We start from the raw sequence: 26,446 nt of genomic DNA, 5'->3' as shown, positions 1-26,446 counted from the left end.
ACGGCTTCACTCTGTTCCTTCCACATGCATAAAGAAAATGACCAACCTCCCAACTGATAACCACCTACCACCCTTTTCCTCTGTATTCAATTCGAGTTAGGGCATATAACACAACACAAGTTATTGAATCTGTCAATGTCACACATCACACACACATAATAATAATAATAATACCTACATATAAACGTATACATAGACAAATACGTATAGCTGACTCTACCAAACAAGGCTTGTGAAGGGCTCTCCGTCACGTTTTGTTACCTTCTCTTCCTACTCTTACCCACCACCCAAACACCCCTCCATATTTTGGAAGCCACGCAAAAATTTCAAAAAAAAATAAAAAATTCTAGGGTTTCTGCTTTCCCTTCTCCGAAACCCTATTCCTCTCCAGGAATTCAGGTTTGTTTTCTTTTCTTTCTTTGGTATTTCTTCCTGTCTCTCTCTTTCAATTTGTTTGTTTTCTGTTTGGTTGCCGACAATTTCGAGGAAATTTTGAGAATTTTGGACTTCAATTGTCTTAATTTTTTCAGGAACTAAGTGGGTAGTTCAATGTTTTGTTTTTGATTGTTCTGATGAGAAGTTAATTGGGAGAAAGTTTGGTTCTTTATTTCATTTGTCTGAGTCAAGTTGGGGTTCTTTGTTTTTGGGCGCGAACCAAGTGGTAAAAAATTCTGGGTTTGGTAAATGCTATTGTGATAATTGGGTTTGTTTTTGTTTGACTTCTTTGCAACTAAACTGGTTGTTATGGTTATCTCTTTGGGAATTTAACACCTTCTTTGCATTTGCTAGTTATTGATTATTTCTGTATTTTTATTGAATTCCTGTCCCATTTATTTCTAACTATGGCCTTTAGTTAGTTCATTGGTGATAATGAATTAATGCTTATATTTTGAACAAATCTGGTACTCTTCTAAAATTTCCATATTTGCTGCATTAGACTTGAGCATTTATGTTATGATGAAAGCTTGAGTTGAACATACTCGCTGAGAAAAGGGGAAGGTGCTCTGTGTCTAGAAAATGTGATAGAGTGCTGCAGACTTGCACTGGCACATAATTTGAAATGGTACATTATGGGTTTGTTTGTAGCAACATGTGTTATACAATTTGGTTTGTCATTATCAATCATGATTCTGTCTATCCGTTCTGTTGGCCTCACAGAAGAGTTCAAATGGGTACTTCATTGGAATATGGTATATTTTGTAACAAATTATATTCGGTCATCTGCACTAATTTAGATGCTGTGAAGGGTGAGGATGGGTGAAGGAATTAATAAATTTGAGAGATGGGTACACTTGTAATTCTTTTAATGGAGGACCAAGATTTTTTTTGGATAATGGAGGACCAGCATTAAGGTGGGCCTTTTGGGAGTTAGTAACAAAAGCATGTTACTTACCCAAAAAAAAAAAAAAAGAAAAAAAAAAAGCCCGATAATTATGAATTTGCAATATTTGGTGTACATTTCCTTCTTGATTGTCTGAAGGCAGGTTGTTTGTATTCAAATCAAGACTAGTATTTCTATGGCCCTCTGGCTGTCACGGTTTATTATATTAACTGTGAGTTACTTGAGAAATCAGTGCCAATGAAATGAGAATGTTAGGTGAATGAGTGCCATGACAAGAAATGATAAAATTAGAACTGAATACCGATCCTATAATTTGAAGGTGAACAAGATGACAGACAATCTGTGAAAGGTAGAGTTGGTTATTTGCCAATTGTAATGAAATTTATTTACTACCTGGTAGTGATTTGGTTTAGCTTCTCAATGTTGGTTGAATCTTTGAGAAAAGATGTAGTTGTTAGTATTAGGACTAGCGTATGTTGGCAATTTCATTACTTGTATGTGTAACTTGAGGTAGGAACCCTAAACACTATTGTTGGAAGGACATGGGCAAGCTGAATCACCTTGGAAACTTGAAGTGTTATGGAAGAACTTCATCGGAAGGAAAAAATTTTGGACAAGTATTGGACCAAGAATACCATGAATAATGGGCTCTATCCACTCTACAGTCCATTTGGTCAGCTTGGTTAACCAGATCAACATTGGAGGTTTGTTGACCAAGGCAGTTTGAGGCACTTATGGTCAAACTGGCGACTAAAAGCATGACTGGTTGACTGGAGCAGGTGCAATTAGGTTTGTCATACTCACAATTTGGGTCTGCCAAACAATTGAGTTTGGCCGATCAAAGTGAGATCCTGAGAAAGTAATCTTTGTAGAAACAGGTTGGGCCGACCAACTAGATCTCTGTTTTTGCCCAACTAGCTGGGCCGAGCAACATTTGAAGTTGGCTTGGCCAAACTATGATAGTTTTGGAAACTATCCATTGGGCAAGATGGTTATAAATTAAATACCAAATTGCCCCCTTTTGGTATTCTTGATGAGAAACCAGCCACTTGAAAATTTTAGCTTCGCTATACACTTCAGATCATATCTCATAGAGATTTCCCACATTGTGTGTGTGAGTGTGTGCTTGCGAGGCCTTCAACTGAAGTTGTTTAAGAGCTCGTTCCGAGGGACTCTCGAAACTTGTTTCTTGTGGAAGGTATTATCTCTCATCTTAGTGTTATACTACATTGTTGTATACACTATTTTCATTACATACACCTACACTTTGGTCTCCTATATACAAGGAAAATCAAATACTTGAACAATTTAACCAAAAGCTATGAGTTGCGGAACTAGGACTCTGAAGACTAAGAAAATTAAAAAAAAAAAAAAAAAAAATTTAAAATTGTTCTATACTCTTATTCACCCTCCCCCTTGAGGACATTTTCAGTAGTAGCCTATGATTTAACAAAGATAAGAAACTTCCCTGTTTTATTGGAAGAATGTTTATCATTGAGACCCCCAAAAATATTAAACTTTCTTGAGTTGATTTAAGCTTGAGCATGGTCAACTGGACCAAAATTTTGCAAACTAATTTTATTGAATAACTAACTGTAGGCACCATGGTTTTTCTAATGATGATTAATTTGTGAGACACCTTTATTCTTTTAATTTTGTCGAATATCTAAAATCATGCACGGTTTGGTTAACCATGCATGAATAAGCCTTTACCCCATAGTGTAGCTGTTGGACTGACCTGCAGATACATCTTCTTGGCAGACCATCTCATTCAAAGTTTGTTCATTATTTTTGTTCCCTTGTTTATTCTCTCTCTCTCTCTCTTTTTTTTTTTTTAGGTATTAAATTAAACACGTTTGTTCTAAGCCTCTTTGCTTTTTTATCATAAAAAACAAGTGGTTTCACAAAAAAGCATGGACATTTAAATTTAATTATTATATTTCAGATATAGTGCCCACCCATGCAATAAAATGCATTCTGTGTTCCTGAATTTTTTTCTGTGAGGAGTGAATTTAGTTACAGAAATCCTGTTTGTGCATTCTTACTTCTGGTACATAGAATTTGGAATATATCAGTAACTATCAACCTGAAGATAGTTCACAGCCAGATTTAGCAGTTCCTGCTTTTGATATCTCTGTTTGTAAAATTCCTCAAAAGCTGCTAAAAAGTTTCAGGGTGTTTCTTCTTTTGACTAGAACCATGTTTCAATAGATATTTTATTTTGTTTTCTTAAGTGTTTCAATTGGAATGAGTTCCTTGTAAGCCTATAGGAAATGTTTAAGTTTTAGAGTACATGTTGAGATCAATATTTTAACCTCTGAAAACATTTTTTCTCGTACGTGGATCAGATGTTTGAATAATCAAAACTAATTTGAATAGTCTTTGAGATGAATAAATTCTTCATGCTCTGCTGTTGATCTAATGCTAGCAACAAAGGCCTTATGCAAGTGTTTGTGGTGGTGCACTCACTTCTATTGTGCATATTTTTCAGTTTCTCTCACTGCATCCACTTCCACAATGTCGAGCTTGGAAGAGCCACTAGGTCTGGACAAATTGCCAAGCCTGAGCACCATTGATCAGTTTAGTAGGTTTTCATCTAGTGCTTGCAGGTCCAGAGGAGATGACATGGGAATGGGAAATTGCTGGATTGAAGGGAGAAACTGCAGCTCATCCAACAGCTGTGAGTAAGTGTCTTCATAAAGCTGAACTTTTTAGTTTTTAGGATAGCCTTTTCCCTTACGTGTTGTCATAAAATTTCTTTTTTTCTTGTTCTTTAAAAATTCCTAAATTTTCCTTTTGTTTAGTCTCTCTCTCTCTCTCTCTCTCTCAGAATTGTTGCAGGTTCTCTCAATTTTGCTGTTTTTTCATTTTCTTTTCCTCTATTTTTTTAAGAATAGACTGTTTCACTGAAGAACAATCATAATGTGAGGTCACAATTTTGGGCCTTTCCCATGCAATTTTAGCAAGTTAAGGTAGAAACATAACTTGCCCATCACTTTTTTACATGGGTGGAATTTCTTGGTTGAACTCTGTTTGTCATTCCAATGCATTAATGTGTATTTCATTAAGAGTACTCCTATTGCTTGCCTCTACTATACATTTAACCTTGTACATTCTGCATTGCGAATATGAAAGTGTTATATCAGAAGGAAACTTGTGCCTTAAGTGGATTTTTAATATCTGTACCTTTTATCAGTGTCTTTCTTTTGCTTTTGTTAACACTGATTTGATTAACAAAGATAAGCATGATCCCCTGCAAATATTTTTCATAATTTCTTACATTCAGTTCAGCAGTTGCTTCCTCAATTGCTTAGTAAATTATACTTGTGTTAGGGAACCCTTGAAAGGTATGGTCAAAACTTCACTTTATCATCCATGAAAATGGAGCAGCACTGTTGATTGTTTATTACTACAGTTGTTATTCTCCAGTTTCCTTAGAGTGCTTTCAGTACTGCTGTGCAAACAAAAATTGAAAAAGTGACTAGGGAAATTGGTTTTTATTTTTTCTTATTTTCATTGTCATTATTTTTATTCATTTATTTATATTTACTCTTGTCTAGTCAAACAAACAGCACTGCAACATGTAAAAGGTTAAATGTGGAAGATCCTAGATTTCTGTCTCTCTCTCTCTCTCTTTTATTTATTTATAATTAAAATGATTATTATCATCAGGTAAACCACTTACATCGTCAATACACTATTAATCATTATCAAATGAGCATAGCGTGTAAACATATTTCATCCATCATGTTACAATTTTGTGAAATACACTCAAATGCACGCTTGTTCAAATGCAGTGAAGACTTTGAAGAGTATGCAAGAGAATCATTCGCATGGAGAAGACGAAAGAGTTGTGACATATCCAATCGAAGGACTTCAAGCCTAGGCAGGAATCATGTGGTGTATGGAACTCTGTGTGATTCACGGTATTTTCCTGACCATCCGTATAGCTCCTACTGCAGTGACAATGGCATGAGGGACATAACAAACAAGGTATATCTCAAAGAAATGAAACTTCTTGTTTGATCTATTCCTTCAAACTAAGTCGGTTTCAACTTGTTAATCACATTATTACGCTTTTTGATGTGTCAAATTTTTTTTTTCATCTGCAAAATGTCCCAACCATCCTTAATTCCCCACCCCTTCCAAACAACCATGCCCATACTGGGCTTGAACTCCCAACCTTCCCTATGGAAGTGTTGGGGTGATGCCAGTAGGGCACAACTCAACGTGCCCTTTCATCGTGCAAAATGCTGATCAACAAGTTATCTAGTGCAATATATCCATTACTAAAATTGTCTTTGGTGTTCTACAATTTGTTGGCTTCAAATTTTTTATTATTGATTGTCCTTTCTTTGATATTGGGAGTGCTTGCTCTAACCTTTCAATTGAAATTTGGATTCAGCAATTTTTTAAAGGTATACCAAAGTATGTGAAGATAGTCGAAGTTGGTCCAAGGGATGGGTTACAAAATGAGAAGAATGTTGTACCTACGTCTGTGAAGGTAGAACTGATACGTAGGCTAGTTTCTTCTGGATTGTCAGTTGTTGAGGCCACAAGTTTTGTCTCGCCAAAATGGGTACCTCAAGTAAGTTTGATAATGTTTTTTTTCCCCTTGAAAATGCACTGCTTTCATTTTTTGTCCCCTGACTTCATGCCATACTTACTATGTGGGTGAACCATAGATTTGATGTGGTTGGGAAGCTTTTACATATACATCTTTGTACTCAAATGATAAATTTAGTTGGTGTTTACTAGCTAAATGATTAAACAATGGCATTTCTATATCTTCAACTTGATTTAGATTATAAAAACAAATTCCGCATATGGATGATGAGACAACTGAAACAAAACTGTGGCACTAATCAGTTTCTTCTATCTTTGTTTCTTGTGACAAGGTAAAAACTTGGATTTGTTTGCGCACCAGTCCAATTGAGTTAATTTAGTTCTTCTTACCGTTTTCTTAATTAAGATTGTTGTTCTGCTTAGTAAAGGAAAAAGAGCTGGGCTACTAGTTCTATTCCTTTTTTTAATTTTTTTTTTTTAAATCTTTTTTGGGTATGCTTGCAGTGAAATTGACTAGCAACTCTTATTTCAATTTTGAGGTATCTAATTGAGTTCTATCACTGAAATTTTGTTTCCATTTTACACTCAAACCCTTAGCTTTAGTTGTTTCTAAGAAGAGAATGTCTTGTGCCGCTCAAGGTTTTAGGCAAGAGGGAGTGAGGTGACTTCCAATTGACTATCACGAGAAACAGTTGTGATTAGAAATTTGTGTCAAGCGCCAAGCTAACATCAGACAGCATGCAATTGAGATCTCAAAAAACATTTTCAAGGTATAAATTATATCAGCAGCGAGTTTCTTTCAGCAGGTTTATGCAATCAACACCCAACTAGGGTTTCTGCAATTTATGACACAATAAAAGATGCTCTTGGAATATTCAGGAAGAAATAAATTTTAGGGCCTTAATATTTTTGACTTCACTCCCTAATCATTTAATGTAACTTATTTTGAGGGGGAAAAAATGTGGTTTCCCGTAGTGGAATACTTTCCTAGCTTGTATTCTTCTGGGTTACTCGTGCAGTTGAAGAAAGATCGGAACTGAAAACTTAACTCTTGTATAGTCAAAATTAAAAATTAATTATCTTTTATGTCTGCGACTTTACTTCAAACAGATAAGATCAATACAAAAGCTATCCCATAAGCCATGCTTCCAATGAAAGTATCTTAAGGGAAAGAATTGTATAGCTATCTTTCAGAATAATTGTCTATTAATTTTTGGATCTCAAATGCAGATGTTGGATTGTGAAGGTAGTACCACATATGTGGTAACTTTTGCTTGAAGTTGATGCAAGGTGGTCATGTGGCCTGCCCAACCCAGCCCGATATTTCTAGGGCTTGGGAAAAATATTTAGCCCATAGGGCCGGGTTGGGTTGAGATTTGTAGCCCATTTAATTTTTGGTCTGGCTTAGGATTAGGAGCTCCCTGCCCATCCCATTTATAAAATATTAATATTAATTTTATATTATTTTGTTACAAAATAAACTAAAAAAATAATAAATGATAAGAAAAATATATATTTTTCTTTTTAGGGCTTAAATTAAACCGTTTGTTAAAAGGCCATATTTATTTTACAATTGAATTTTGTTAATGTTCCAAACTAAAATAATTATTAAAAATATCTAAAAAATTTAATAGCCCTTCAAGACAAAATAAAAATAAAAATTAATAGTCCATATCTATTGGGTTAAGTGGGTGGGCTTGGGATTTAAAATTTTTTTAGGATTGATCTTGGGATGGCTAGGTTAGGCCCAATGTTGAGTTGGTCTGGGTTTGGGATGACATATATGCGCTTACTATATAGTGCAAGCCTGGCTCAAACTTGGCTCGGCTCCAATGATAATACAGGTTGCCTTAAGGAAAGCGGTGGCCATAGATTTTAGGGAAGATTTATGAAAGTCAAGAAAAGAGGAAAGAAGGATAACAAAGATTCTTACCTAGAAACTACTAGGATTTGTGTTGGTTATTCCAATTAAGAAAGATAAACACATATTCATTTACAACCTTACGTTTTGCTTGTAAGACGCATAGCCTAGCCCCCAGCTGGAAATATTGTCTGCTATGCCTAACCCAATAGCCGATATCATGGGTTTGTCCCCTTGGGTTCCAAATCGAAAACACGCCTCCAAGATAGAAGTGTCTTATGCTGTCTTGTAAGGCCATTTGGACATCATCCTCATCCAATGTGAATGCCTACATCCCCATCTCAACGTAGGTATGACCCTGGCTTTGATACCTTGTAAGACGTGCGGCCCAACCTTGACCTGGAAGTATTTTTTCATTATGGCCCAGTCCAACAACCGGCCTCACAGATTTGTCCCTTTGGCTCCAAGCCTAAATGACCCCTCCAAGATAGAAGTGTTTTGCCCTATCTTATGAGTCCATTTTGGATACTGTTTGCATCCGATGTAGGATGCTAACATAGCCTAAGGGGGTTAATTGAGAGTGAAATACTTAAGAATGAAATAACGTATTTGGTGGCAATGAGGTGGCCAGCAGTTGACAATTAGTAGTCTATTAAGTTAAGGCTTAGAAAACTAAAGTCACTTTAACACCTGGTCTGATGGACAGTACTTTCTTTGTTTCTTGTGCTGTGTGTATCAAAGATGAGTGGCAGGTCTGGGGGGCCCAAATTAAAATCTTTGCTTCCCCTCTGGTGGAAGAGTAAACTTCTGATGGACAATGCTTTCCAGTGAGGAGGTAAGGAAGAACATACTTCATGTGCCTTTTCTGGTCATAAGTGTTGGATTCGAGATGAATATACAGAATGTGAGAAAAGGGGTATGTTTGGTAAAGTCATTTCCACTAGTAATAGACTTCATAATTTCATTTGCTGTATTTTGTGTAAGGTGGAATATCAATTGACTGGCCAGAGGTTTTGCCACTCTTTCATCCTTATCCCGTCTTCCCATTTCTTTGATGTTGCATGTTTGTATGCAGTGTAAAGGGGTTGATTTTGTGTGTCTTCCTTGATTTTAAAATTGAACCTTGCATTTTTTTTCCCCATTTAGCTGAAAAGTAACATGCTTTTAATTGTTATCTCTTTGTTTTTTTTCTTCTTTTTCTTTTTTGTTTTAATAGCTTGCGGATGCGAAGGATGTAATGGAAGCAGTTAGAAATGTGGAGGGTGCAAGATTGCCTGTTTTGACACCTAATTTAAAAGTGGGTGACATTGTTTGGGAAAAACATGAGTTCAAATAGTGTCATAATTATGTGAAGGGAGTTTTCTAATTTGTTGTGCAAATCACTGTCAGGGTTTTGAAGCAGCTGTTGCAGCTGGGGCAAAGGAAGTAGCTATCTTTGCATCAGCTTCTGAATCGTTTTCAAAGTCGAACATTAATTGTAGCATTGAGGAGAGTCTTGCTCGTTATCGCGCAGTTGCTCAGGCTGCTAAAAAGCTATCAATTCCTGTTCGGGGGTATGTATTTGTTTTCTTTTTTGTTGAAACTCTTAAACCAAATAGTAAGTCATATTCTCTTATGTTTCACTGCTAAGTCTTATTTGAGTTGTGTGCAAAGCATCGTCAATAAAAAAAACCTACATAACTTGAATCATACTAGTTTACAAATTTGCAGTCTTGCAATGGATGGGTTTATTGCAAAATTGTAGTTGCTAGTTTCTGTCAGCTAAGCTACATGACTGCTATCTAGTGCTTGGATTTTACATTGTCTTCTTGGACATATTATCTGTATTTCACTGATTGTTAAGGAACTTAATAACCCCTTTTTTTTTTTCCATTAGGTCTTTGGTTTTCAATTACATCAGTTCTGCGCTCTAAAGTTTTAGCTATGTCAGTCAAATGGTCAGTGTTTTGTTTTGCCTTTAATTGACACTCACCATTGGTACAAGCCTTTTCTTTCAGTACTCTTGTGCATGGTTCTATTCTATCATCACAAACACACATTAATGTGTTCTATTTGGGCATTGTTTTTTACTGGTTCTGTCACAAGTAATATGTTCCTGCAAGTGTCTTTATCTTCTTCGTGATCGTTTTGCTGAATTTTTAGTTAAGTCTTTTATCAGTTTTACAATCTCGTACAATTTTCTGAACTCTTTGTATTTATTTATTTTAATTTTATTGTTAAGGGCTGTAACCGTATTTCTGTATTCCACGTGCTTAAGCAGATTTAACTACTGGATGATAATGGTTTACTTGCTTATTAACAATTTTCTGAGATAATGATTCCAGGGGCAACACTTTTGTTTATATTTTATGATTAAATGTTTCTTCAGTTACCAACAAAGTTAAGATACAACTTCTTTGTCATTGCTAACTGAGTTGGAAATTAGGTTATAAACTCTATAGATAGTCATTTGTTGAATCAAGTCAGATTTTTCATGCCAGTTACCATTCTGTTTTTGAATTTCAGAAAACAGATTTAAGTCATTTTTTCTTTAGTTGTATTCACATCTGAATACTCCACTAAAAGAAAAGCTATGTTTTGAATAATTGTAGCTGTCACTAAGACAAAAAATTGGTCTCAAATTTTAAATAGGTATGTCTCATGCGTGGTTGGGTGCCCAGTGGAAGGAGCTATTTCTCCTTCAAAAGTGGCACACGTGGCAAAAGAACTTCACGATATGGGCTGCTTTGAAATCTCCCTTGGTGATACCATAGGAGTTGGAACACCTGGTAATGTTATATAATTAATTCATATTTTATTAATTTGACCACATGATTTGTCTGGACTGCATGACACATTTATAATTAGTCTATATCTGCCTCTGGAGTTTGTTTCCATTCAACAAACAAATAATGTAATCCTCTTGTGAACTGTTTCGAAGTGGTGATTCAGATGCATCACTTTTATCTGTTTTTATGAAAAGTAAATTTGTGTATATGTTTAGATACTATTTGCCTCCAAATAACCGTGGCTTCATACTCTTCTGATGTTTTTAAATTTCTATGATCTTCCCTTCTACCAATAATATAGTTTGCATGTGACAACATATGTATTTCTTTTCTTTGTAATTGAGTATCATGAATTTCCACACTTGTAAACACAAAGTAATCCCTAGGTAGATACTTCTCAGGATCTGTGGTCATCACAACAAATCTGTGGCTGATCACATTTCGATTCCAAACCACCTAATCGCTATATTGCTTTGATAGGCTCACTTAGTTACTTCAAATAGCTCGTATGTTACCTTGGAACATCTTTGTTATTGATATCGTGTGTATTTGGATCACTCTCGCTACATGGCAATGAGTCAAAGCACAGGGAGCCCCTAGCTGTGGTCCAGAGCACTACTCGGCCAAGCTGAGGTACTCTTGCTCGACTAAGCCCACTCAACAACATCATGGCTCAGTACTCCCATGTCTTGGCCAGATGAGTCTTCCAAGTCATGACCTGCCATGCCTCTTTCCCATTTGGAATGGTTGCTCGGATACCTTTGCTCGGTCACGCTTACTCGGTGGTAGCATGACCCTCATGTTGGGTCATGACTCCCTAATGCCTTCTACATCCTTTTAGTTTGGAATTCGCACTAACGATTACCATGTTACCTTAGGTTGGGAGCAAGGCCTAGGCATTCATCGTTTGTGATTGCTGGAACCCAAAGGTAGGCGTGATACCTCTATTTTGTTGAAAAAAGGAAGTTGGCCACGTGTACCAGTGAGATGGCAACGGTTTATAACCTTATATTAGGGGTTCATCCATGCAACATTGATCACGACCTTCATCTTTTTGGCCCCCTTACTCCATCAATAGGTCTCTCTGCATTGCCATTCTCTCTCTCTCTCTCTCTCTCTCTCTCTCTCTCAGGCCACCTTGATTTTCTCCTCCAATGACTCCTTGGCCATTGAAGTGCCCACCATCTTCCACGAAGGCTAAAACCAACCACGTCACCAGTCACTACCCACAGAATTTTAATAAACCGCTCACCTTCAAATTTTTCAACTACCCGATAACTTTGAGTTTTGCCACCCTAGATATCATCTTGGATTGCTTTACCTTTGAGGCCAAGGAAATGTTCTATGCTGCTAAGCAGTCATATATTTTCCATTGCTTACAACGATCTTTCAGTGATAATCTTAGGATTATCAATATATTGTTTCAACTTATTTGCCTTTTAATTTAATTGACAGACATATATACACATATGGCCAAGGTGTACATAAAAGTATCTCTGTCATCCATTACTAGTAATTTGAGTAAATTATAATGTTTATAATTTTTTGGTTCATCGAGCTCAAATTAAGAAAACATTATCCTACTTAACTGCCTCTTTTGGCAGCTAGTGTCCTTTGTCACCGTTTAGTTTTATCTACATGCAAATATATATATATATTTTTTTGTTTTGTTTAAGTATTGGTTTTCATGTCTTTCTTCACAACCTTGATCCATGCCTTCTTTGGCATTCTTTGTTGCATTCCAAATTTTGTGATCTTTGGGCTTCTCATCATCGACCTTCTTAGTGATGTAGGATGGCTGGAAAAAGAGAACAAAACTAAGAGCTCATTTGGGAACTTGGCCTTTTTAGTGGCTTTTTGGCTTTTTTATGAGATATAAAAAGTTAGTGTGTTTGGGATAGTTTTTTGGTTGAATAGATGGTTGTAAGCGAAAAAGTGATTGATTAGTGTGTAAAAATGTGACATTTTGGCTTTCTTTGTGACTTTTTGGCTATCTTAGCCAAAAAGCTTTATCTCAACCCCCCCAAAAGAAACGAAAAACTACACCCAAAGAAAATAAAAATAAACCTAAATTTCAATACTCAATATCTCAATTTCATAATCAAACCTAAATAATTTTGTACATAATGGCCTATTTATAGGCAACTAAAGAAGACCCTAATTTAAAAGTTTCCAAAATAAAACAAGACAATAATTAATTTCTATACTAAAATCTAAACGACATTCTAATATTGTGGTGCGGGGGTGAAATCCGCAAGGTGTGTGATGGAGCTTCGAAACTGGTCTAGGTGGTCCGGACAAGAATTTCCTACAAAAAGGAACACCAATTAGTGTGTTTGGTTTGAGTGTTTTGGATTAAGTTATTTGAAAACTGAGTTTTTGGGTTTTCGTGTTTTTTTGTTTTTAGTGAATGTTTTTAAAATTTTAAACATTTTTTTTTTTACTTTTTTAGATGCACCTTACTTAGATGTATCTAAAAAGTAAAAAATTTGTGAAAAAATATTTAAAAAAAATAATAAATACATAAAAATACAAAAAATGTACTGAATTCTTTTTTTTTTTTTTTTGTATTTTTGGTATTTAGTGAATTTTTAAAAGGTTTTTTTCACAATTTTTTTACTTTTTAGGTATATTTATGTTAGGTTTGTCTAAAAAGTAAAAAAAAAAAACTGTTTAAAATATTAAAAAAATTCAGTAAAAACAAAAAAATACGGAAAACAATAAAGTAAAATTTTTTGAAAAGTGTTTTTGGAAAAATGGAACCAAGCAAAGTACCTGGCCGGGCATCTGGCTAAAAAAGCCCCTCCGATGCTCAAGTTGGGAAATTGGTAGAGAGGAAGTATGGAAGCAAGAGCTGGGGTTTGTTCAATACCTTGTAGCTGGTCTAAGGTCTCTGCTTTATAGGCTTGTCTCTCTCTCTCTCTCTCTCTCTCTCTCTCTCCATGATGTCCGCCTGAGTATCTGCCATGTGCGCCTCCCATTGAGAGACTGGCTCTTCTACTTTGATCATGGTGAGGATGATGCGCGATAAACCCAATTCCCAGCTCCTTTGACTTTTCTCTAATGACCCCTGGCATGACCTGGTCACTTCTAGTCCACATTAGAACCAGTGTAGAGCGTCGCGCAGCCTCATCTAGCTCGGGATGGCCAACGTTGGCCAGGGGCTGCTCAGTCGGGCTCTCATCAAGCCGACCAAACCTTGCATAGTTGGGAACAATGTACATGCTCAGTCATACTTGGGCTGCTTGGCCCAATTTGGTCGTTTGGTGTTGGCCCTATCATCTAGGACCCATAAGCATTCAGCCCTGTTCAGCTTGAGCCCTTTCAATTGTAATAATTCCTAAAATTCTAAATTTTCAAAAAGTTTTCAAATCTTCCTCAAGCAGTGCCTTTTTTGTCTTCGTCATGGACATTATCACCGTGTTTGTAAATGGGAATGCATAAGATATGTTATGCTTCAAATGCAAGTTAAGCTTCGAAGCTTTTAGTTTACTTATAATTATTATGGAGATATCCTTGTCTTAAAATAACTTTGATATATCAATATTTATTGGGCTTTGGCTCACCACTCTTCCCTATATATATAGGTGATGATGGTTGCTTCAAGGCTTTAAGATTCAAGCTTTGTGAATATGTGAATATGATGTAAAGACTTGTGTGCTCTAGCCTTAGCATTGTGAAGTTTGTGTTGTATTTCCTTTTCATTTAAGATTGCACTAATGTAAAAAGAACCTAGGTTGGCTTTGTAATAAGAAATATTTTTGTTTTATTTCATTAAATTACGCACTTACTCTGAATGGATGATGGTGGGATAAACAGATTCAAGAATTGTGTGCTTCTGTTATAAAAACAGATTATATCCTAAAAACTTACAGGAGTACTTCATATTTATTTAGTAACGCCTTTGGTAGTCCATGACTGCTAGCCGGTCACGACTTTATCTTAGTGTGGGTGGGATAGGATTGTGACATAATCTCTCTTTTTTCTTTTTTTTTTTTTATTTTTTATTTTTTATTTTTTATTTTTTATTTTTTTAAAACACTTGTTAAGTTGATATCATGTCACTTCAAGTTTCGCCGTCTACTTAATGGGCAACAACTCTCTCCTTCAGTTCTACATCTCTTAGTACATAACTCTGTGGGAAGTGAGGAATGAGCTGGTTGAGACTCTGTGAAAGCGGCAGACCAACAGAAGAGGGAGAGAAGAGAGCCAAGGACAACCTTAGTGGAGAGAGAGGATGGTACTGGAGAGCTGGTGGTCCAGAGAGCAAGATCGTTGTGCCATAGCCTACATGGAGGTCCCCATATATAGGGTGGTGAGCCAGGGGGAGGCAACTTAAGTACATGTGGTGTGATCCCCTTGGCTAGGAAAAATGGAGGAAAACATGGCCAACATTGTAACCTCTATTGTTGGCCTCAAGGGGTGTCTCATATGTGGACAGGAAGTGTAGGTATGACACATCTATTTCTGGGCATGCTAGAGCGGTTTAGAGGTTGGTATGATACAATCATTGAGACCTCAGTTCTTGGTTAGAGCCCCCCTCTCTCTAAGACTACTTTGAACTCGCCTTATCTCCTAAGGGGAACTGGGCGAGCATCTGAACAAACCTTTGGCTCTAATTTTCAATCCACAAGTCCTCTAGTGGTCCCAAGCACGGTACTTGGACCCTACTCCTAGCCCAAATAATCGTGGTTGGAGCATCTGTTCTTTTAGATTGGAGATCTCACTTGGTGGGCTTACTGATGAGCCAAGTGATAGAGATAGAGCAAGTTAGTGGCAAGTGTGGGGGAATCTGACTCGCTCAATGCGGCTACTCTTAGTTACACGAAGCGGGATCGGGAGCGTGGATATTTCAAGAATCGTTGGTTGGGAGTGTTTCTATATATTTTATATAATATATAAAAATATATTGTAAGATTATATTTTTTATGGAACTATATGTGTTATAAATAAATAAAAAGTATAAAAAATCATATTTTAAAATATTCTAATCATATACTTTTATTAGAATTTTTTTCATTTATTCTAAAATATCTTTATTACTTTTTAATCTATTTATTTTAAAATATTTTTGTTAAAAATTATTTGTTTTATGTTATTTTCTTACAAAAATAACATAATAACGTTAATTCAATAAATATAATATATAAATAAATGCACATAAATTTATAAAAGCAATATATAATATATAAATTAAAATAGATATATATATATATATATAATTTATAAAGGTTATATATAATATATAAATAAAAACATATATATACATATATATGTATAATTTATAAAAACATAAATAAAAATATCTATATACATACATATTTCATATATATCTTTATATTTATATAATCTGAGAAGAGAAGTAAGATTGAAGAGAGAGAGAGAGAGAGAGAGAGAGATAGGAGAGTCGTAATGCCTGGCGAAGAGGGAGAGAGAAGTTGTGAACCACTTGCAGAGAGAGAGAGACGTTGCGAAGACCAGCGAAGAGGAGAGAGAAGTCGCGGTGGCCTATGTGCGACTTGCGAAGACCAGCGAAGAGGAAGGGAGAAGTCTGCAATGGCTTGTGAAGGTCTTGCGATGGCCCGCGATGGAGCTCGTATTGAGAAGAAGACAGATTCGTGATTAAATTCGCGTCTCTCTCGCATCAAACTCATGATTCTTCTACGAATATGAGTTAGAAGCGCAGAATCGCTCTTCTGAGGAAGAATCGCGAGCAACTCGAATGATTCCTTCTACTAAGGAGCTATTGAGGGAAACGACCCTAGTGCGGGTGAACCTGGCAAGGTGTCACGGGTTGCCTTGCAAGGCTAACTCCGTGACGTTTCGCTCGCGGTGGTGTGGCCATTTGAGTGCTCAACAGTGGCCATTGGAAGTGCCCCAACGTGGCCTAACATTGGCCCCAAGTAGCCCAAGGCATGTATGCCACCAATAGCCAACAAAAGACAAAGCCACAGCCCATATAAGTCATTATGACTCCTCAGACATGTATGATGTTTCCTCCTGCCAGATGAAGAAGGGCTTAACAAGCTACTATAAAGGGGTATGGTGTGCTACCTACTAACCTCCCCGCCCAAACTGGGTTTGAAATGAGCAACCTTGGGGCAACTCAAGGGCGGGCTGTAGGCATCCAGAGTGGTGTCTAGAGTCTCCATGCGGGTTTGGGAGCCCCGTGGACGGTGCGAAGATGTAGGCACTGCGCGTCTCTCCCGGGTGAGAGGTCCTCTACGTTGTTTCCACTATGCCACGCAATCTGGTATCTTTGGGACTCGTTTTGGACCGAATGGGCTATCGAGGCACCACTAAAGGCCTCGTGTGCCAACTCTAGTGCTTGGTTTGGGTTCGACCTTGCACGAGGGGATCCCGTGGCTTAAGCTAAGCGGTTGGAAGGCGACACCGCATATGTGTGCTATCGAACGAAGGCATCAAGCTACGCAATGACTACGTCCATTGAGGGACTACATTATGCTGCGAGCAAGCTACGGATTGAGACGTCGCCTTACTCATGCTACACGTTGGTGCAACGCTAAGGTGCGCAATGGCCTTAGGCGGAATCTAGCACACGTGTGGGCACGAGGACTACGCCGTGGGCACGAGATTGGCCCTCGGTGGCTTGTGGGCTTCGCATGACCAAGCGACCATCCAATATGCATCTATTGAGGCATGCTAGACCCTACGACACTTCGGGATGCTATTAAAGACCCAACAAGCAATGTTGGCTTGTCGGCTAAGTTGAGGACCTTTGCTAGCACATTGTTGTGTAGCTAGGCACCTTGATGACATAAACCTAAGTTGGGCGAGCACCTTGCTTGAAGTAAGCTTGGCGCTATGAAGCGACTTATGCCGTGCTTGGTGCACTTGAGGCATCAGGCCTACTTGTGGCATCCGGGTGAAGACGGAGCTTCCTTGTGAAGTTGTTTTGCTTGACAAAGCATTGGGACCTAATGTTCAAACGGGTGAGATCATCAACACTTGATTTGTCAACGAGCTATGGCGGGCTTAAACTTGGTGGAGTTTGAGTGCCACACGGGCAAAAATTGATCCGCTGCGCCTCTAAAAGAGTCGGCCCGTGACACAAGGCCAAGCATGGTCGAGGAGCTTGACTTGGTGATTGGCCCACTTGTCCACTGGCAGCAGATGCATGTGTGCAAGGCTTGTGGAGGAAGCCATGATGTGGCATGGCCAGGAGGTGCCATGTATGAGGGCTAAGACCCATATACTGTACAACCTCAAGTATGACACATGCTTTTCTTGAATAGTCTTCTTTGTTGTATTGATTCTATGGATGTATTAATAGCTGATTATAGGATTAGGAAAATCAGTAAGAGAGTCACTTTATGCATTGAACAATTTTTTCCATTCTAGTTGGTGTATATCTTAGAATATCAAATTTGTTATGCTTATTTATGTCCTTACCTTGTTTTGATTTTTCTTTGGTGCAGGTAATGTTCTTCCATTGCTCGAAGCTGTAATGGCTGTCGTTCCTGTTGAGAAGCTTGCAGTCCACTTCCATGATACTTATGGCCAGTCCCTTCCCAATATTTTAGTGTCCCTCCAAGTGAGCTACCTTCTCCATGAAATACAAGCGTGCACACATAAGCTATGCACGCCCGCGCAAACACACACATTGAACTAAATTGCCTTTGTGATTTTTGTAAACAGATGGGGATTAGCACAGTCGACTCCTCTATTGCGGGCCTAGGAGGGTGTCCATATGCCAAGGGAGCTTCAGGGAATGTTGCAACAGAGGATGTTGTGTACATGCTTCATGGGCTTGGTGTGAAAACCAATGTTGATATATGGAAGCTCTTACAGGCTGGGGAGTTCATTAGCAAGTATCTGGGCCGCCCATCAGGTTCCAAGACTGCCATTGCCTTGAGCCGAGTTTCAACAACTGATGCCTCTAAGATATAAAAATTGCACTTATATACTCTTATATATCAATTGGACCAATAATCATGGAAAAAGGGAAATATTTAATTCTTGTATGATTATCTGTACGCAGCTTCATATATATAGAAATATAAGAACTGTGACCTGCTGTTCCAGTAATAATAATTGTTGTGGAAACTAAATATTCTTTGTGTTTAGATCTCAGTCCTTTTTGAGGGAAAGCTGATACATGAAGTTGAAAAGGAAAATATATTGTATTTAAGTACATAGATTATAGAAGAATATGATGTTGAATTGGGTTGAGTTTAGGTGGACAATCAGTGGAAGAGAAGAATGAAAATGCCATAAAATTGATATGCGTTTTTGCTTTTGTTTTTGTTTTTGTTTTTGTTTTCATTTCAGGGACAGTATTAGCCTAATCTGTTGAATCAAAATTTGAGTGATATTTTGGCAGTTAATAATCTTTGGACCGAAGTTTGGAGCTAGCATATCATTGTCGGAATCTTATTAAAAATTATCTGGTGCTTTTGTTGGTGGGTAATTTCTAACCCACTATTGCTGAAATGGTGTGGCAAAGTATTTGTACTTTTACTAGAATTTCAAACATTGGGGTTTGATTCCATCTTTCTCCCTCCTGTGGTTTGCTGATCTTATGCTCATTCTTTAATTACAATTTTATCTTAAAATACTCTTTATCTTTTCCATCCCAAACCTTAGTCCCCAAACCACCACAGCTGCCTGCCTGCCACCACCCTAGACACACTTAGTTGTCAGCCACCCCACCAACCTTCCCCCAACGGTACCAACCCTCCCTCACCCAGTGTTATTAAAGGCGTGCCTAGGCGTGCGCCTAGGCCCAAGTCCCATCCAGGCCCAAGATAGTGTTCTAGGCCAGGCGACTTCGATAAGGCGCGCTTAGGTCTAAGTCCCATCCAGTCCCAAGGTTTGTGCCTTGTAGTGTTCTAGGCCAAACAGCTGTGATAAGGTGCCTGATTAGCCCAAGACTTGCATCTTGAGGAGTTTTTTTATTGTTATTTTAATTGGTTTTGATTAAAATCTAACCATTGATTTAATATGGTGCAGCTGCAAAAGATTTTTATTCTTATCAAAGATGACAATACATTGGGCATTCAACCCAGATCAATGATAAAAGAAAAATTAGTCCTAATTCATAATCTCCAAAAAACACTACATTTCATTTTGTTTATGTTGAATTCTAAATTATTTACTTATATTAAATTATATGTTTTTTTCTGTACAAGATGCGTCTCATTTCGGTGAAGCTCGTGCCTCGTCTTGCGCATTGAGCCTAGGCTCCAGGAGACCTTGGCGCCTTGGTGCGCCTATCACCTTTAATAACACTGCCTTCACAACAATCCAATAGATCACACACACCATTACCCCAAAATTGTGACCCCACCATCTCTAGTTGCCACTAGGAAAACTATGGTTGAACCTGTGGATTTAGTTCGGTTTTCAACAATCGAATAGTTGGAGTTTGTTCAATTATTGACTGTTGAAGTGAAGTAGTTTAATTTTTGACCTCAAAGAGGGTAGGCGACTTGTGTTTTGTCGGGTGCAACTTGTGGTGTTAAATTTAGAGTTTGGGGTGCAGTAGGGAGACCACAGTAGAGGATGGGGGCCTTCAAGGGAAGGGTGCGGGAGGAAAGGAAAGAGTTGTGGATGGTAGAGTGATGGGGAGAGGAGGTAGGTTGTGGTTACTAGCAGGAATGGTGATAGGTGGTGGCTAGGCGTGTTTAGGATTAGAGTTTGCATGTAGTGGCTAGCTAGGGTTAGGATTTGAAGAAGGTGAAAGTATTTTTGAGATGGTGGGTTATAAAATTTTAAAATCCTTTGTCTGTATAGTAAGAGAATGTGCCCTAAAAATTTTTGGTATGTGAAATAGAAGCTCCCTAAAGCATTTTAAATAGACGTTACACAGTAGGTTGTGCTGTGATGTAGCTTTTGGACATTTTCTTTTTGGGTAAATTAAATTTTAAAAAAAATACAGTAAGTCTCTAGCAATCTGCTGTAAGTCTTGTCAAAATTAAATTTGGCAAGAACTCAAAAAAATTCATTCCTAACCATAAGTTAAAACTATGGTTAAATTTTAGCATTGTCAAAACTTGCATCAAATTTGGCACAAAGTTTGACACTCGCTAAAATTTGGCAAAACTTATTTCTCTTTACATCTCTCGTGATGAGATCCACAATATTTTCATTTGAATTTTAGTGAAGAAAAATAGAAAAATAACATTTTGCACCATTATTGCTAGATTGCCGAATTGTAATATTTTGACAGTAAAACATCTCCAATTAATGCATTGTCAAAGAAGCTGCTAAACTCAAAATATAGCACAATTCTTATTTTGTGGCTCTCCAATGCACTGCCAAACACTATAAGAGCATCTCCCATGCATTGTCAAAGAAGCTGCTAAACTCAAAATATAGCACAATTCTTATTTTGTGGCTCTCCAATGCACTGCCAAACACTATAAGAGCATCTCCAATGCATTGTCAAAGAAGCTCCTAAACTCAAAAATATAGCACACTTCTTATTTTGTGATCTCCAATGTCCTGCCAGACAAGTTATCAAAATTTGACAATGCCAAATCTTGTGCGGAATTTAGCACTGGGTTTGGCTGCTATCATACTTGCCACATCTGCGTCATAAACCAATTTCAACCCCAACATAAATGCACTGGTGCATCTCAATCGCAACAAGGAATTGATGGGTTTCTTCCAGCAAAGCACATATGATGATTGGGTCAAATTTTGACAATTGTAACGTTGAAATTTAAATGTCAAAATATGATATTTTGGACACGATGACTTGTTAATATTTGACTTTTGGATAGTTAAACATTTGGATTATCTCAATCGCAACAAGGAGTTGATGGTGTCTTCTCACAGAGCTAATATGATGATTGGGTCAAATTTTGACAATTGTAACGTTGGAGTTTAAATGCCAAAATATAATATTTTGTACACGATGACTTGTTAATATTTGACTTTTGGGCAGTTAAAATAACATTCTGCATTGGAGTTGCTCTAACCTAACAAAATTTGAATTTGATATTATTTTTATAATATCAATGATTTGAAGATGCTCTTGAGAGTATGAAAAATTAAAGCTAGTTGACATGAATTTTATGTTTTTTTTTTTTATTTGACAAGAATATGAATTTCATAAGTTGGAAGGACAATTTGGGAGCTCTTGGTGCTGCATGGGTCCCTAATAAATATCCTAAACTATGATTGAAAGATGGACATAATTTGGTTCCCATGAGAGTATGAGGGAAAAAAAAAAGAAAAAAGAAATGGACTTTAGGTGTCACAGTTGATGGATGGAAACAGTTGAGATCCCAATGATGGTATGTATGGTAGCCCACAATAACTTTTTGACCACCCAAAACAAAAGTTAAAAAAAGCAAAGCAACAACTTCTCATTGCTTTGCAAACACATATATTGCCAGGTCTTATGTAAATTATTCAGTGTATTTTACGGTAATGTTATAAATACATTTTTTACCTTTAATTTTTATGAGATTCATGTGGGTTTCATAAAAAATTAAAATCAAGATATCTTTCTGACATTATTACATATGTCATCAATAATACTAAATAATTGCTAGATCTTTTGATTGTTTTGTTGGTAAAAGCTATTTTGCACTCTCAGCCTCCGTTTGGGAAGTGGGTTGACTTTTTGATTTTTTGGTTTTTTTGGCTATTTTAGCCTGGGCTTAAAAGCTTGGTTTGGGAAGGGCTTTTTGGCTTTTTGGCTTTTTTGAGTTTTTTTGTGAGAGAATAATATAATGATTATGGGTTGGATGTGATGTTTTGTTTGTTATGGCTAAAATAGCCTATTTTGTTTTTTGTGGCTAAAATAGCCAAAAAAGCCCAAGAACCAACTTGCCAAACAGAGGCTCAAAGTGTTTTACAGAGCTCCCAATTTCTCGACTTTAAGAGGAGTTTTGGGTGAGTCATCATAAGAAATGTAAGTTCATTTAAATTTTATTTAGATCTTGAAAAGTAATTTGTGGAGAAATAACAAAAGTGAAGGAAAATTGAATAAAATACGAACAAAAATTGATCCTAAGTTGTGTTGATAGTCAGTCGACTGAGGCATGGCTTCATGACAAAATTTTGTGAATTTTTTTTACAAAAATTCTTAGTGTCTGAAATTGAACTATCTCGAATGGTTCCGATTTGTGTTTACCGGTCGATGAACTGGACGATCGGGTGAAACACATGTCTACCGCGGTTATTACCTTGTCGATCATAACTGTCAGCTTTTTTACCGAACAACCAACAAAATAAAATTCAAGCCATTCAAGACATTCAAATTCCAGATCCGCTTTTTTTTTTTCAATTGTCTCGGCAGTTTCAAATTTCTTATTAGGATAGGAAAAAAAATTATGCAAAAGAGAGCAGGAGATGAGAATGTGGGACCCCGAGAGGGTGGGACAAATTGCAATGGTAGGCTAAAAGCCTCAAGTAAATGAAATTTATTTCTTTTCAACTGTTTTTGTTAATGGGTAAGAGAGTAATTATTATAAATATAAAGACTTAAATGCCCCACTCTCTATTGATTATTTTTAAAATAATTTTTTAATTTTTGAAAAAAAATTTGTAAAAAATAAAGAGAATAAATTGACGGTAACTTTTTAATCTTTTAATTAAAATTTTAACTTTTCAAAATCTATATAATAAAGTAGGATGGTTTTTGAATTTATTCTACACACATTTGTCCTTCTAGGACATTTAGACGGTTTAGATCTGTTCAAATTATAAAACAAACAATGATTGAGATATATTTTTCAAAAAATATCCTACATGTACATTTCTATTTTCCCGCTTCTCGCTCTTACTTTTTTTTTTCTTACCCGTCCTTCTATGATCCCATGATCCAATCTTCCTCCTTTTTTTTTTTCTCTCATTTTTATTTTTCTTTCTATTTGTTTATTTTTTTTATTTTTTCCTTTTTGTTCAATATATTTTACACATATTTTTATACAATGTATTTATGCCCGTAATACACTAGGACATTACGGGCATACATACAATTTCCGTATAATTATATAAGCAAAACCAATATTGTATATATGCTAGTGGAAACTGTGTGTATGCCAGACACATCTATCTATCTAGATATATATTATATAAGTAAAAGTGAATTTTCATGAGGAGTTTTGTGAGAATTTTAAAATTTTAAAATAAATTTGTAATTTTATCAAATTAAAAAATAGATTTAAATAGTGTTAAAATTATAATTATATTATAATCCGAACATTATTTACACCGTACCTTCAGACACGAGCATACGCTCCTGTACTACCTCAGGCTTGAATGCCAAACATTAGGAGGAAGCAAGGCTCATTTGGGAATAGAATTTTTTTTAGTAATTTTTTGATTAAAATATTAGATGAAAAAAAATTATTTGAAATGATTTTTTAATAAAAAAAAAATGTGTAAAAAATAAAAATGAATAAAAAAAAAATTGACATCGTTTGGGATTATGCTATTTTAATAAATTTTTTACTTTTTATGAAAAAATATACAAAAAAATAAAGAGTAATATAATAACTTATAATAATTTTTAAATTTTTTAACTAAAATATATAATTGACAAATAAATTTTATTAATTTTTTAATTATTGTAATAACTTCTCTTTTTTTTTAACTTTTAGGTTAGAATCTGAACTTTTAGGTTAAGGGGGGTGTTTGGCAAGAAAAAAAATAGATTAGTTTAGGCTAAATTTACAAAAAAGACAAAATAGGCTAAAATAGTTAATAAGACAAAATATCACATTAAACCCATAATCATTTCACTTTTTTTCTCACAAACATCACATCTAACCACAAAAAAATTCAATCATCTTCCCAAACATAAAAATTTTAACCTATTAAAATAGCCAAAAACTAAAATAACTTACTAAAATAACGGCCTTGTTTGGTTTGTGTTTTTCAAAAAATTTTGAGAAAAATTCTCTACAAATAAGTTTTCAAAAGCAATCAAATCAAACAAATTTTTTCAAATTTTTTTTCTAAAACTTGTTTGGTTTACAAATTTTTTAAACAAATCTCTCTCTCATACACATCAAATTAATCATTTTTTTTAAAACTCTCTTTCAAAATAATTTTTTAAAATATCTTTTAAAAAAAATGAAACTAAACAAATTTTAATATTTTTTATCTCAAAATATATTTCTTAAATACAAACCAAACAAAGCCAATATCTGTCTCTCGTATCCGACACTTTCTGCAAGAAATTTATTTACAACTGGTAGGCACCAAAACCAATGTATTTTGACTCTCAACTCTCTCATTTGACCAAATAAGTCTTTACTTCTTCTTCACTCATCAAACTGTATCTAATATATGTAGTACAACACTCCTTTCCTTTTCTCACCTTTCTCTTCTCCCATTGCCTTTTCCATTCCTACCTTTCCAAGGCTTGTTTTCAAACTTTGAAGCCTGCCTTGAGATCCAAAAGAGAAAAGTGGTTGCTTAATTGTCTTCTTCTCATCAGAAGAAGGTTTCCACTTTTTCCATGCCATGTTTTGGGTACTACAAGAGGAAGCAAATGGGGATCAATATGATGAGACTGGAGTTTACCTGCCTTTCCTTCTCTGTCCTGCTCATCCTCATGTTTATAATAACAAACACTTCACATTGTGTTGATGGGTTTTCAAGATTTGGAAGCTTTGAAACTGGGTATGCTTCCCAGACTCAGATGATTAGGCCTGTTGAATCAACTCATGGTGGTTTTGGAGGAAAAAAAGATGAAGATGGTAATGACAAGAGGAAAATTCCTACAGGTCCCAATCCCCTACACAACAGATGATTACATTACATAAACAATTGCTTGTTTTCTCCTCTCATTTCAAACCATGATCTCTCTCTCTCTCTCCTTTTTGTAAGATTCTTGTTTTTTTTATTTATTTTTATTTTATTTTTGCACTTTTGCTTGATATTTGGATGTACTGTTGATAGGCATATGCTTGAGGCAAGCTTACATATGTTGCATGTAAAATTCATGAATATGAGGTTATTTATTATATGTTAAAGGAAAATTTGCAAATATGTGGTGTTTAGATAAAATATTTATAAATTCATGAAAAAAATCATAACTTTAATTATTAAAAAAAAAATTCACTTATTACTAATTAATTTTTGAAACTTTTTTTTAATATTTAAATTATGTAAGATATTCTCGGCCAATTTACATTGTAATTTCCCCTATATTAAATGTTAGGAAGAAAAGTTCAAAGGAAATTCAGATCATTATACTACTGAGAATAATGTTAGAGGTACCGGTTAATATACCAATTAGTATATTAATTATTGATGTGATATAATTTTAAAAATTTTAAATATTTATAATTTGTATAATAAGTAAGATTAATAATAATAATATATCATTAATTGATATATTAATATATATATTAACTAATATATTAATATGTATATTAATTGATACATATAGCACCACCGTATTACAAATTACTACTCCAACCATTAATGGTGTCTTGGCATTAATGGAGTAGTTGGCATGTGTTTCCTGGTTGCTTTTTGGTTTGGGAAGTGGGTTGGCTTTTTGACTTTTTGGCTTTTTTGGCTATTTTAGTCTGGGCTTAAAAGCTTGGTTTGGGAAGGGTTTTTTGGCTTTTTGGCTTTTTTGAGTTTTTTTGTGAGAGAAGAATGTAATGATTATGGGTTGGATGTGATGTTTTGTTTGTTATGGCTAAAATAGCCTATTTTGTTTTTTGTGGCTAAAATAGCCAAAAAAGCCTCCAACCTCACTTGCCAAATAGAGGCTTAATTGGTTGATTTATTTTATAGGAATGGCTGCTCTTCGGTTTAGTCATTAAATTGGACGATATTGTTCGGATTTGTGAGGGTTACATTATAGGTGGACATTGATCGGTTGGTCTATTTAATCTATCCGCTTTAATTTTATTTTTTTAGGGTTTGAAAATGTATCATACCTCATGAGATCAAGTTGGGCTAATATTT

The 26,446-nt window shown here is 35.8% G+C and overlaps 1 protein-coding gene across 2 annotated transcripts; it reads left to right on the top strand.

Moving 5' to 3' along the window:
- Window positions 1-18,609, top strand: LOC145814278 (hydroxymethylglutaryl-CoA lyase, mitochondrial-like). Of its 2 annotated transcripts, none has more exons than XM_082910910.1 (9): window positions 1-399; window positions 3,834-4,026; window positions 5,140-5,335; window positions 5,748-5,930; window positions 8,986-9,066; window positions 9,159-9,322; window positions 10,401-10,537; window positions 17,977-18,092; window positions 18,197-18,609. In XM_082910910.1, exons 2-9 carry the CDS (start codon window positions 3,860-3,862, stop codon window positions 18,446-18,448), a joined length of 1,296 nt encoding a protein of 431 aa, XP_082767036.1. In that variant the 5' UTR covers window positions 1-399; window positions 3,834-3,859; the 3' UTR covers window positions 18,449-18,609. The 2 variants fall into 2 exon arrangements, with proteins under 2 accessions (XP_082767036.1, XP_082767037.1); XM_082910911.1 differs by lacking the exon at window positions 1-399 and adding an exon at window positions 401-661.
- Window positions 18,610-26,446: the final 7,837 nt, after the last annotated feature.

This window comes from Camellia sinensis, unplaced genomic scaffold (assembly GCF_055761805.1).
Source record: "Camellia sinensis isolate YWXY unplaced genomic scaffold, ASM5576180v1 Unanchor1, whole genome shotgun sequence".
Taxonomy (NCBI): domain Eukaryota; kingdom Viridiplantae; phylum Streptophyta; class Magnoliopsida; order Ericales; family Theaceae; genus Camellia; species Camellia sinensis.
The sequence above is the reverse complement of the archived record's forward strand: the minus strand, read 5'-3'. Positions and strand labels throughout refer to the sequence as shown.